Source organism: Dysidea avara, chromosome 8 (genome assembly GCF_963678975.1).
Source record: "Dysidea avara chromosome 8, odDysAvar1.4, whole genome shotgun sequence".
Lineage (NCBI taxonomy): Eukaryota > Metazoa > Porifera > Demospongiae > Dictyoceratida > Dysideidae > Dysidea > Dysidea avara.
The window spans coordinates 31,244,874-31,259,758 of NC_089279.1; the positions used below are offsets into that span (position 1 = coordinate 31,244,874).

A 14,885-nucleotide genomic window follows, 5' to 3' on the forward strand; every position below is an offset into this window, starting at 1 on the left:
TTTCCATTAGTGACACCTTCCTTCATAGCGAAGCAGGTGCTCAAAAAATCTATGGAATTTTTTTTGGTTATAATCACTTAGACCCTTTTGTGGTGGATTTTGGAGGTATTTTAAGTTACTTAGACCCTTTTCATGTTTATTACACACACCTGCACTGGTAGCACTGGTAATGCATCACCAGCTGAAAATTAGTTTTTTAACCCTGTAACTGTTGTTATGGGTGGAGTAATGGCTTGTTTCTACTAATGAACACTACATTTCTCTGTTACAAGCAGCTGTCAACAGTGCTAAGGTACAACAACTACATAAAGGGTCTAAATAAGTTAGACTTCAGGCCACAGGGGTCTAAGTAATTTAGTAACCCATCAGGTTACTAAATTACTTAGACCTCTTCTAACTATTACATAGTGATTTGGTTTACCATACATTTAATCCCAATAGTAGGAGTACAATTAATCCCAAATTGCACTGGTAGTTTCTGTAATTGCACTGCCACTACGACAGTATGGTGTGATTCTATTGGAACCTAATTGCCGACTGGTGTTTTCATAGTGATAGGTGTCCACAGCATAGCAACAGTGCGGTTAATGGTTGCTAGGTAACTGTTGCTAAGGTAAAAGCTACTTTTGAAGCACAGTTGCTAGGCAATGGTTGCTACGTGTGAGTAGTCTTTTGCCATGGTTAATTTTCAAATTCCTGTTGCTTAGTAACGGTTGCTAGTGTGGAAGGATGGTTAGTAGGCTATCACACACATTTTCGTGCAATTATGGAATGATTGTACCCGTAACAGCCAAAACCCCTAATTTCACTCAAATGCATGTGATTACCTATACAAATTTGTGTCCATCGTGTTTTATGCATTCTACTGTAAAATTAGGCTTATGCTAACAGGTGGGATTCTTGCAGATCCGGTCACAAAAGAATTGTTTCTGCAGTGTTGGGATCATTTTTCTACACATCACATTTCAACCACATTTCGCTGATGTTCTCGAGGTCAGTAGCTTGTACTATACTTTAGCACAATAATTGTCCTTAACAGTTAAATGGCTACAAATGACATCACTAATACCAGCAAAATCTACAGTCACTTCTTTAAAAAGCACTGTGTACAGGCTTTATAGCATATGACACTTCATAAGTACTATAGCCCATGTTTTTAACCCACCATCAATATGTAAATAAATATGTATAAAATAAATGAGATGAATGTAGATTTGTGCATGTTTTCACCTATTAGGCTTGCATGCATGAGTGGTATAATATTATTTATACCGTGGTTGCTCAGGATTTTCCTGATATATATGCCTATGCTCTAGTGTTGTTTTAGTATGGAGTTTTAGTTCTAGTTTTAGTTATAGTTGTAGCTAGTTTCATCAATAATTTTAGTTTTAGTTTTAGTTTAGTAATCTTTCTTAATTCTTTTTAGTTATTGATTTAGTTATGGTTATTCACTCTTTGATGTTTTAGTTTTAGTTATAGTTACAGTTAAAAACATGAAAACCTTTTTTTTAGTTTTAGTTACAGTTTTAGTTATGTACATCGAAATCTTTTAGTTCTAGTTCTAGTTATAGTTAGAAACATGAAAACCTTTTAGTTTTAGTTATAGTTATAGTTAAAAACATGAAAACCTTTTAGTTTTAGTTACAGTTTTAGTTATGTACATGAAAATGTTTTAGTTCTACTTCTAGTTCTAGTTAAAAACTTGAAAACCTTTTAGTTTTAGACATAGTTTTAGTTATGTATCTGAAAACCTTTTAGTTATAGTTTTAGTTGTGCATAAGAAAACCTTGTTTAGCTTTAATAGTAAGCTATATTTTATGTGAACGAAACTCTTGTTATAATTTCAGTACCATTTTTCCAGCTTAATTAGTAATACAAAATCTTTGTATTACAAGACCTGTCGATTTTTTTATAATATAGATTAATACAACACTTAATACAGTGCATTTGACGCAATCTCTGTCACAGGTATTCCTTATTCTTTCTTAGCAGAACTTCCCTTTCCAAGTTACTATTAGTAAGTCTGTTGCGTTTGCCAGATGTCGATTCCCCACTTGTAGACAAATACTCTTTCAATATGGGGCTGTTGAAGCATGCAGGTATGCATAAATGTAGCCATTAGCTAAAAGCATTAAATTACAGTGACCATTAACAAAAATGGTTAGCATACTATAGGCCATCACTACTACCTAGTACCTACATTACTGAGTTCGTGAATTTTGGTCAAACAGTTTTTATTAGTTATAGATTTAATAGTATGTACGTAACTATGATATAGTTGCATATAGTTTTAGAAGTAGTATCAAATACATTTAACAAGCAGTTACAGTTTCAGTAGTAAGATCAACTTGCTATATTGTAAGCAGGTTTAGTTTTAGTGATTACATACATTTGTTTTTAGTTATAGTTTTAGTTTTAGTTAACTTAAACATATTCACCTTACTAAAAGTACTTTTAGTTTTAGTTACAGTTAACTGAAACATCAGGCCTAGCTTGGGCATATATCAGGCAAATCCTGAGTGGCCATGCTATAACTGTTACACACACATATTGATTGCACAACCATACCTATTTCACATGTTGGTACAGAATCATTCCAAGTGCCATCACTCTGACAGTTCACAACATTAGTGCCATTTAACAAATAACCTTCATTGCAAGTGAAAAAGCAATTATCTCCAAAGACAGTCTGAAAACCTTGTTCCTCATAACAATATATATCTCCATTGTCAGGAACAGTGAGCAGTGGACATGGACCTATAGATTCATAGGAAAGCCTTCAAAGGGATTATATAACAGGTAATAGAGAAATAAATACTTAGTGGTATTTTGTATATTATGTGTGTGTGCGTGTGTGCGTGTTTATTTGTGTGTGTTTGTGTGTGTGTGTGTGTGTGTGTGTGTGTGTGTGTGTGTGTGTGTGTGTGTGTGTGTGTGTGTGTGTGTGTGTGTGTGTGTGTGTGTGTGTGTGTGTGTGTGTGAACAATTCTACTTTTTGTGTGATTGAATGAAACATACTGTACCTACCTATGTACGTATATAGATTTCTGAATATTATACATTGAATGAAAGCAGTTATTGGTTTAAATTTCCTTGGCAACCTACTGACAGTGTGCATGTCTACAAAACTTTTAAATAACAAACTTTTCAAAACATTAATTTTGTTTGCTCCAGACTGACCCAGTCTTGTGACTGGATTTGCAAAATGTACACACATCTAACTCTATGAACTTGAAAGACAATCATTTTGTTACAAAGGTAAATTTAATTTTACTTTTGCAAATCTATTTACCTATATTGATAGAAAAATAGGCATCTTGAAAAGATTCTTTAAGAATCAGTCATTAATTTATGTTTCCAATCTGATATTTTTTTACACAACAGCACTTGTGAAAATTATAAAATAGTACAGATCATAGTTGTAGAGAGACTAGTCAAGGTCGAGCTTGATTTCAAGTCACATTATTGATAATTTGCACAAAGCACACTCCATGTTCTTTCTAGGGTTAGCTGAATGCATGCCTTCACAGGAAATTTAGCTTCCTGAAGTCAAATTTGAGTGCATTTTTGGCACCTCACTATTCTATTAGAACAAACTACTGTTCTATTGGTGTTCTTTGAGATTTTTATAGCAAATAAAAAAATTACAGGGTTAGTGCACCCTTACTTGTTCCCTGGGAATGTACATGTTAATATCACAAAGACAAATAATTGTGCTCATATATAGCACTAATGTTTGACACATTATTATATGTACTTGCGTGCATGGATAGACTATTGTAGATAATTCATACCAGGTTGACATGTTTCAAGACCACTCCAAATCCCAGTATCCTCACACTTTATTCTTAAATATCCAGGTTCATGTAGACACGGGGTCAAACACATACTTCCAGGCTGGCCGGTATAATAGATACAGGCATGTGGTGTAGATTGTTGACCAAAAGGTGGTAGTGGACAAGTAGCTAGAAGAAAATTCAAACATGCAGATGAAATGCTTCAATTGTGAGTTATAATATTTTGATAAAAAATTCAGTTTTATAACAAGTACAGGTAAAAATTAGGGATCATAGAAAAAAGGGAGATTGCCTACACCTGCAAATGTACTAGTGGACACTTAATCCCTAATTCAGTCTATAACCCAGGACTGAATTAGGGATTAAATGTCCACTAGTAATGTCCGCAGGTGTAGGCGACTTCAGTTGTTTCCTTTTCTATGGTCCCTAATCAATTTTAAAATTCCTACTTTTTCCTTGCACTTTTTAATTTACTTTTTTGTAACATAATTTTGACTGGTGAACCTGTGCATACCACATCAAAAGAAAGAGTGGAACCAGCTTTAATGTTTTGTCTGAACATGCTCCACAACTATCAATTACTGACTCAAAAGTGAAGTAGCTATTATGCTTTGGGTTCAGTCCATTACATAGCATTACAAATGAAGAACAGTAGAAGAAGTACTTCTGCAATCAATCCAGTCACCACAGAAAATACAGACAATCCCCATTTACAAATGCAGGGAAGCCATCACACACTACCATGAATTGACACACCTTGGACTGTCAGCAAAAAGAGATGGGACACAAAGTAGGACAAAGGTAAATCGATGATGTGTGCATTGTATACATTGCGGTATGCCAAAAAGCACCTGTTGGGTTAAAGTGACATCTAATAGTGAAAAACATCAAGCCCATAGCCGTAGCTGTTACTGAGTTATGCTTGTCTGAAGGCTTATCGAGTTACGCTTGTCTGAAGGCAGGTAGGCAAGCAGGCAGGTAGGCAGCCAGGCAGGCAGGCAGGCAGGCAGGCAGGCAGGCAGGCAGGCAGGCAGGCAGGCAGGCAGGCAGGCAGGCAGGCAGGCAGGCAGGCAGGCAGGCAGGCAGGCAGGCAGGCAGGCAGGCAGGCAGACAGGCAGTAGGTCTGAACCTATTATGCTTTTGAAATTGACTATTTGAGCAATGCTCCAAAATTTCCCAATTGTGCTCCAATTATGCTCAGTTGTGCCCCATTATGCCTCAAAATGCTTTTAGAAATTCGTATCTTAACTACTCTATTAGAGTATCAAATACATCTGTGAATGTCCTATTAGGATATTCAACATGCGGTGACTGTTCTATTAGAGTATATCGATCTCAAGTAGCTGCATGTCTTGTGTTTGCCAGCTTTACTAGGCTATCCCCATCTGCTTCATGCAAAATGTGTAGGTTTTCAGCATCACTGATACCCTAATTGTGCCTATCATGCTGGCATTATGCTCAATGCTTTTTCCTACATATAATGCCGCTGGAATAATCAGCAGTTTGTTAGTAGAAAATTCTGATGAATAATTTTTTTAACTTCGTAGCAACTTATTGAAAGTGGTTCAAGTCGCACTGAAGGAACTTTTGGGCTTGGTACCTAACCAATACTGCCAAGGTGCCAGGACAGTATTGTAAAGCTGGTTTTAGGGTGATATATTTGGCCAGAAAACCCCAAACTTCCATAATCCAGTACTACCATACTGTATGATAATAAATTGTCAGTTACACTAGACATTAAACACAAGTTTGAATGCATCAAGTAGAAATGGATCCATAGATACGGTTCTCAAAATTCATTCTATTTGCAAGTTTAAAATACTACTTGCATTCCAAAATTGACAGTAAAGAAGTCTGTTTTGATTTTACACTGAAATAATCTGTGCATGGGTGCAATAGTCACACTTTTCATTAACTACAGTATAAATTAAATGTTTATAAATGTACCAGCAAAAATACAATTTTCAGATGTGTAGTTCTCATTCAGCACATGTATCCTTAAATGAAAAGACTAATCATCTTTATCAAAAGGGTGTTCTTGTAAGCATAACATACCCAAAGCCCAGCAAGTAGTGCTATAAAAACTTTACAGTTGGAATATATTTGAGCCATGTGTGCAAATCACAATTTTTTTTTGGAGTGGGGATTCTATTTTGTATGTTGAAAGCAATTTCAGTGTGCTCTTCAATTTTAAAAGTAAACAATTCAGTAATTAATACCATAACTGTTTCACTGGTTACAGCATGTGAAGTAATACACAATAGCATATTAAATTTACATTTTAGGGTGAAATGTGGTGTTTTACAACAATTGCATAAATTTCCTAAATAAACAGAAAGTGCATCATCGTTTCTTCGCTGTCATTTATACAACTTGCAGCAGGTAGGCTAACTAGATATATACTGTCTTGCTTTATACTATTTTCAGAAAACAGACACCATTTTGTGCAATTGTTAAACTCAAGTTTAATATGACTTTGGCAAAGATTTATTGCAATGTATCAAAGATTTCTTTGGTTGTGTAATAGAGGTAATGTGAAGTTGGCTAAATAGTAATATAGCTGAAATATTCGCTGAAGCTGTACAGATTTTCTGTTGTCCACCTCTCACAAATGATACTCCTTCTAATGTCCACAAACACGTTGTGTTCTTGTTCAGTACACAACACAACAAAGTTAATAACGTAAAAGGAATGCCTACACTTTAAACAAGTGAGAGAAAATCTAAACAAAGGGAGAAACAGCCTGTCAAATTTCAACATATTGGTGCACCGTAACTAGGATAGGTAAACATTTTAATGGTGTATATGGCAGACAATCCATGTTCTTTATGCCTTAAATGATATTATACAGTTGCACCCTCGCATACCACATCAAAAGAAAGAATGGTGCCAGAGTTAATGTTTTTGTCTGAACGCACGCCACAGGTATCAAAAGTGAAGTAGCCATTACGCTTCTATATCAACTATGTTTACCCCGTTATACAGCACTATAAATGAAGAACAGGTGGAAAGGCACTCTTGCAATCAATCCAGTCACCACGAAAAATAATGGATGATTCACGAGCCCCAACTACTTGAGATTGAACGGTGACCATTACACTTTGCTTTCACCTATTTCAGTCCATTACACAACATTATAAATGAAGAACAGTACGTACAAGAAGCATCTCTGCAATCAATCCAGTCACTATGGAAAATAAGGGCAAAATACCAACACAGCCACAGGGAAGCCACATTGTGCTGTCATGAATCAACATCTTGAGTTGTCAGCGAAAAGAGCTGAAATACAAAGGAGGACAAAGGCAAGTCCATTATGCATGTATTGTACGTACTGCAGTTGGCAAAAAGGCACATTTCAGGACGATGTGATGTCGAATAGTGAAGAAATCAAGCCCATAGCTATATCTATTGTCGAGTTATGCTTGGCTGAAGGCATCAATTAGTTAATTAGTTAGTCAATACAATTCTGCTACATAGAAAATTTTTAAATTCCATAGAAACTTTTTGGAAGGGTTTGGGGTTGGTCTGAAGACATTTTTGGGTTTGGCTGTGCCTAACCAAGTTTCCATGAAGGGAAATTGAGGCTGGTTTTAGGGTGATATTTTTGGCTGGAAAAGCCCAGTTCTGCATGATACCTAATATATAGTACTACCATACTGTATGATAAGAGCATGCCATTGGAAGCCAATACATGTGTGCTATCCAGATAATGTATAACTGGTAAATTATCTTGATGCTATAAATTATTTTTTCTCCAAAATCCAACTACAATAACCTTTACATATGTTGTTGGCATGTTGCTTTAGTCAACAAAATATATTGTAACAGTACTTTACACAGTTGTGTCAGAGAACACTTCGCTACTCACCACTTTGACAAGTTGATCCAGTGAAAGTATCCAAACATTCACATCTAAAAGAATTAATACGATCAATACAGGTACCTCCATTCAAACAAGGATTAGGATCACAATCATCAATGTTTATTTCACAATTGTCTCCACTAAACCCATCTTTACAATTGCAAGTGAACGAGTTGACTGCATCAGCACAGGTACCTCCATTGAGACAAGGATTGGGTTCACAGTCATCAACATTTATTTCACAGCTATTTCCACTATATCCATCCTTACAATCACAAGTAAATGAGTTAATCTCATCAAAACAATTGCCTTCATTTAGACAAGGATTAGGATCACAGTCATCATCATTTATTTGACAGGACTCTCCACTAAATCCATCAATGCATTTGCAAGTAAATGAGTCAGCCCCATCAGTGCAGGTACCACCATTTTGACAAGGATTAAGATCACAATCATTGCTACCATTTATTTCACAATTATCTCCACTGAATCCTTCAACACAATTACATGTAAATGTATCAATTCCATCAATACAGGTGCCGTTATTGAGACAAGAACTAGAATTGCAATCATCAAAATTTATTTCACACATGACTCCACTGAATCCATTCATACAATTACATGCAAAAGCATTGATTCCATCAGTACAAGTGCCATCATTGAGACAAGGATTGGGATCACAGTCATCCACAACTGGAAACATAAATATAAGTGTGTAAGACTATTATGTGAGTAGGAAGCACAAAAGGGGACATACATAAACACTTCATATTGAAGGGTACCACATGTATTGGCTATATAAAAGCATTACACAAGTAGTCATGACACAGGAAATTTGAGATGACATTTCTTTGTGAGTAATTGTGCTTTAACATTTGTTTAATATGACAGTAATCAATTTAAACACAATGTAACTGGATTTAAAGATTTTAAACTACACTGATCCACGTCACATATCAGAAGTTTCTAGGCTTGCACCAATTATGCCAGCATAATTTCAAGTATAACAGGCTCACCATAGCCTCAAGTATATTCCAGCATAATAGGATGATTATCAAAATTGTTAATTAATTGCCAATAAAACAGCAAATAACTACATTTCACATTTAACTACATAACACATCATATAACTACATTTCATATCAATAAAGCATTCGCTATTTTTCTGGTTGATCATTTACACTTAGCAGAAATAAAATCAAGATACTCTAATAGAGCAATCACATGCTCTAACACAGTATATAGTCAGAAATACTAAAAACAGTCACCTTCTGAGCATAACCTTGATATTGAAAGCATAAGTTTGAGTATAAAAGGCTTGATTTTTGAGCATTACTCAAAAGCATAATAGGTTATTTATAGCTGCAAGCCTAGTAGTTTTGAGATGTCTTAAACATTTGAAGCCATTATAATTTGCAATTAGTAAGAGAGTAACAACTGATACTTTTAAACTATTAAAGTAGAATTCATCACTCTTGTTTACCAACAAATAATTGACTACTGAATACGGCTATGTCACTGAATGCCTGAGTAATGATCAAATTAATGATGCTGTCTTGTTAGAAAGAGTGTTCAGAGAGTGTACACGTATAATGTTAAAATATTGCCGCAAGTGCTATATGAAAAATAAAGCACGAGGCGAATACGAGTGCTTTATTAGCATCGAGGCCAAGCGCCGAGTGCTTTAGTTTTCATATAGCACGAGCAAGGCAATGCTTTACATGATTTATGGAACTTTCTAGTCGTGTACTGAGCTTCACCATACACTAGGACTCGTAATTAACATGTGTTGCATGAATTATTAGCAACCTGAATGCACACAAACTAGTTTAACAAAGTAACTCACGCATAGTTCACCATAATTTGGCATAGTAGACATTCATCACATATTTGGCAGGTTTTCGTCACACCCACAATCGATTCTATTGTGACACATGGTGAAGCATTTCCGTGATATCTCCAGGACTTGTCCATTTACATTAACAAACGTAACAGCAACACTACCTTCTCCCACTCATCATCGAAGCATTTAGGTATGTGTATCAAAGCAATCCAGTGGTAGAATTCGTATTGGCTGGGGTGATTGACCACTCAGCGTGGCAAGGGCTATCAGCCTTCACCGGCTTGGGTGATTAGTCGTACTGGCGTGAGCGCTGCGGGCTATTAGCCTGCACTAAAGCACATGGGCAATAAAGCACATGGGAAACTGTGCTTTATTGCCCACAAAGAGTGCTTTATTTACGAATAAACCACTCTTTGCAGTGCAATAAAGTACTCTTTGGTATTGGCAGGCTATTACGGGCGGGTTGGGAGTGAATGAAATGATTTGAGATTGAAATTTATAGTGCAAAGAGTGCTTTATTTACGAATAAAGCACTCTTTGCAGTGTAATAAAGTACTCTTTGTGGGAAATAAAGCACTGTTTGCCCTAAAGTGTACTTTATGAAATTTAAACACTTTTCCTTTTGATCTCGCCCACACAAAGTTCTATAATTTGTTATATGTATTATTAGTTATACGATGCTTACGATTAACATGACTGAAACCTACGTGCAACTGCCGAGTGTGTGCAGTGCTCAAGGGACAGCATGTATTTAAGTTATATCTCTAGTAATCATGTAACTACACCCCAGTGAATGAAACAATTTGAGATTGAAATTTATAGTGAAACAATACCTGCTAGAACTGGAAATCAGTAGAATCATTCAGTGCAGTAGGAGTTAGCGATGCTCAACTACTCGTGATTGCTGAGTTATACACGAAGAGTTCATCGACGATCCACTCAGCAACACAAGTAAATAGTAGTTGTTTGATTTAGGCACTTATTATTAGAGACTTGTATACCGTTCAGGTAAGGATTCTGTGGAATGCGTGAAGTTACACCATATATGGTAAGCATAGCCACAAACCATGGTTATATCACTTCTATACCATAGTTCGCCATGGTATATCACTTATATACCACAGCGCGGCACTTTTGATCTCCACCACAGCAGGGGCAGATCCATGGAGCATTTTATTGTGGGTTTTAGTTCATACATTAGGCAAGGCTCAGTGTAGTTACTAAGTTTAGATGATATGACAGTAACTAAACTACATTCTAGGTGGTTATTTCCTGCTTAAATAATAAAGCAAGAATCTGTTCTTCCCACCCACTTACATCTTAGCCTGTTTGTACGCCTCCCCTTGTCAACTCTTGTCACTCAATAAAAGCATTTCGTATCTTTGAACTGGTCAGGCATCAAAGCCACGGGCAAACTGCATTCCCATGATATTGCCCGGTGAATATGCGCCAGAGCGGCGCCTTTGAACGCCCATGCTAAAGTGGTATATTTAGTAAATATCCTTGTCAGAGATGGTCCATATCTTCTTCTAACAGGCACTATGATCTGCTTTATGGCTACCTTCAACTTAGCTTTGATTCATTATTAGCATTTAGTCTTTTTAGCTAGAAAATTTGGGCTGATGTATGGGCAAGGACAAATATGCCTGCAGACATCCAGACATGTGATTTCAAACCAATCTTAGAACCAGCTGAGGCAACCAGGCACATGCTAACTGCATCCTGTGGGCACATACATGGATTAACAGTATTTATGTACTAGTAACCAAAATACTGTAAGGTCTGCCTTGCTGTAAATTTTGTAGGATGGTGTTTATTGTCTACCCTCACAATGCAATGCCACTATCTTCTTTTGCCTAATGAATAGTTGTTCTATTTAAACTATACCAACAGTAGAACCCTCATGTGGCCAAGTTCATTCAAACATCATGTAGCTACACACAATCAGGAGTGCTTCAGCTTACAGAACACTAGCAACAGATTGAATCACCACAAACCAAATACTGAGTACTATTGGTGCATGGAGGTTGGAAATCTGTTTGCTGCAAACCAGCTAACAGTAAGCATGTGTACAGGACAAGCAGTACTTTCCATCTAACTGTAAATGTGACTGGATCTGCGGAAACCCAGCATAATGTCACAAGCCTAAATTGACAGCATAAACCATTGATTACAATGACTAATTTCAAAGAAAATTGTAATTTTTAAAAAAAATACTTTTTCTCTGTGAAGAAAGGGTCTAACAGTAAAACCTTGGGTATTATTTTATTTGCCTACTCAAGAGGAGTTCGAAAATCTTTTGTAGAAGACCATCGGATGTGTGAGTTATGGGCATTTCTTTACGTATCATTGAAGCAATTGTACGCGATCAATTTTTCTTCACAGATTTCATCTCTGTATGTAGTGAAGAAAGGTGATCCAAGGAAAAACTTACTCAGCAACGGATCTCCCTAGCTATTCATGGCAAACACAATGGTACGAGTTGCAACTCTGTATATTATTGTGTTCGTAAGTTACAATTGTTTTTGTAAGTACCACCTAAGTTTGAGCACTGTGGTATGGCATCACTATGTAAATTTAAAAGCATGATAGCCTTGATAGGCTGATGCCTACATCCAGCCTAAGTCCTCTGTGGTGCTTGTTCATCATGTACCCTGTATAATACGAACCTCAATGGTCATCATAACTACTTATTACAATAATCAATAACATACATACCTACTGAACATGTTGGTACAGAATCATTCCAAGTGCCATCACTCTGACAATTTAAAACATTATTGCCATTCAGCTCATAGCCTTCATCACAGGCAAAATAACAATTATCTCCAAAGACAGTTTGAAAGCCTTGTTTCTCATAACAATATATTCCTCCATTGTCAGGAGCAGTGAGCCGTGAACACGCATCTGTAGAAAGTAAAACGTGTTGTAACTATACTCTTAGTAATACATAAATTATTATTGTGTGAATCACAAAAATTTGTTTTTTCTTATATAGAATGAACCAATGGCATAAATGAAGGGGCCAGTGGCAAAAGGGGACAAGTGCCATTTGAAAATTTTGGTGACCACATGATGGGCATTAAACAAATTTTGGGACATACGTAATTGAATTATTGCAATATTTGCTTTGAGACTGCCATAAACTTTTAAATTCTGTTGTTTACTTAGTGACAACGTCATTCACATGGTTAAAACAAGCCATTCTAATTTTTAAAAAATGGAAAATCTAAAATGGCACATGTCCCCCTTTTCCACTGACCCCTTCAATTATTTCTTCATTTGATTTTGCAGTATTAATTGGGCACAATCAAGCCTAAATCATTTGCACAGATTAATGAGGTATTTATAACTAAAAGATACAGTACCTGATAGTAGGTATATATACCTAAAACCTGTAACAATTTTTTTGTCACATGCGTCACATGCTTTGCCTATATTTACAGTCACAACATTAATTAGAAATCATTGCTAGTGTGTACAGATACAGTTAGAAATCAACGCTGATTTATAAATAGCTTATTAGTGAGGTTTCTTAGCAATGAATACACTTGGTCAGGAAGCTGCCATAACTGGCAGAGATTAGAGCCACATGAGATGGATAGTCATTGCACATATCTGAGTGCTTCACCCAAGGTGTGACATTCCAATGACCTCTAAATAAATAGCAAATACTTGGATATGAACAATAACCTACATGTGTTTAAAGATACAGGGTATAACTAAACCAGCCTGGTATACAGTAATTCTTCCACAATTGAATAAATACGTACATCCAAAAATAATGTACACTTGCACATTGTTACCATACATGCAATTGATTTACAATTAGTTATCATATTAAACAAATAAATAATTCTTACCAGGTTGGCATCCTTCAATGCCACTCCAAATGCCAATACTCGAACAGGTAATTATGTATAATCTACGATTATGTGGACATCTTATAAAGCAAGTATCTCCAGGCATACTGATATCAAGTGCACAGGATAGTGGAGTGGTCCGTTGACTAACAGGAGGTAGTGGACATGTAGCTATATTGATAAATAATACAAATAAGTAATCTTAGTGCTATATTATTTACTGAGTTGTGTAGTTTAAAGTTAATTCAGCAATCAATAGCATGCTAAGGGAATATTGTTTTGCACCTTAAAATATGCATTTAATGACAATGTTGAATTGGCGATGGTCAATAAATTATATACTATGTAATGACCGATCCCCTTTAGTGATGTTTAAAGACAACGGCAAATTTATCTGTAAGTTGTAAAATTCTTGTTTTGCCACTAGTTAGCTGTTTTCTACATTTTAGTGGCTTTCTACTACCAATATTTGCCATACAATGTAGTGCATGAGTAGTATTGCTAAGTTTTGGAGTATTAACAACAAAATTTGGTAGGGCTTTATTATCTGTGAGTATGAGAATCCCATAGCAATTCAGCTAGTTTCGAGCTGCCTTGATCAACCAGGTTGGTAGCCAGAATTGCATGCAGAAGCTAAACTTAAATCCGTTAACCCTGGAAATTTAAGTCTGTATATGGTGCTATGTAGTCTGGTGGCACCTGTCCGTTCGAATGAACAGCAGGTGTCAACTGATGTAAAAATTATTAAGCACCCTTAATTCTTTTATTATACGTATTATTTTGACACTCTTTTGGATACAGCATGTGTACTGCAATATTATAAAAGCAAGCTATAATCAAATGTGCAATCTGCATTAAATATTTTTATGGTTGTGTACTTATTTCACAATTAATAGATATACTAGACAGATTGCAAAAATATTTAGCTATCAAGATTATAATATAGTCTATACCCAAACAGCCAAGCTTTTCAAAAAAGAGCTCAGACATCCCCAAAAAGGCCAGGATGAAAACTTGTGAAATCAAAGGTGGCAGCAAAGAAATGGCTGTGATGATAGGTTAATGGCAAAATTTAATAACAACAATTCGAGTGAATTTGTGTTGCCTCCTCCAAGGATTCAGTACCAAATTCTCCTGAATTGTCAGTATTAAAATTTTTCCATTAACCTACCATCACAGCCACTTCTTGGCTGCTAGGCCTGATGCGTCTGAAATTGCCTATTACATTTTTGAGCAATGCTCCAAAAGTTCCCCTGTTACGTAAGCTCAGTTGTGACCCTTCATACCCGAAATACGTTCTTAAAATATTGTATCTTGACTGCTCTATTAGAGTATCTAAAACATGTCTGAAATATATAATACATATATAAATGTTCTATTAGGATTTTTAACATGTGGTGACAGTTCTAATAGAGTACATCAGTCTTTAGCCACTCTTCCCTTCCCAAGTAGCTGTAAATTACTGTGTTTGCCTGTTCTTTCATACTAATCCCAATCTGCATCAAGCAATATGTCCACAG

The 14,885-nt window shown here is 36.0% G+C and overlaps 1 protein-coding gene across 1 annotated transcript in view; it reads right to left on the bottom strand.

The window, feature by feature from the left end:
• Positions 1–7,913: 7,913 nt before the first annotated feature.
• LOC136264933 (fibropellin-1-like) overlaps positions 7,914–14,885 on the bottom strand; it is a 39,710-nt gene continuing 32,738 nt past the window's right edge. Inside the window, exons 14-17 of the mRNA XM_066059699.1 lie at positions 13,366–13,536; positions 12,221–12,409; positions 7,969–8,352; positions 7,914–7,924 (exon numbers count right to left, since the gene is read on the bottom strand). Of these exons, the coding sequence (XP_065915771.1) occupies positions 7,914–7,924; positions 7,969–8,352; positions 12,221–12,409; positions 13,366–13,536 (755 nt within the window). The remainder of the gene's footprint in view (positions 7,925–7,968; positions 8,353–12,220; positions 12,410–13,365; positions 13,537–14,885) is intronic.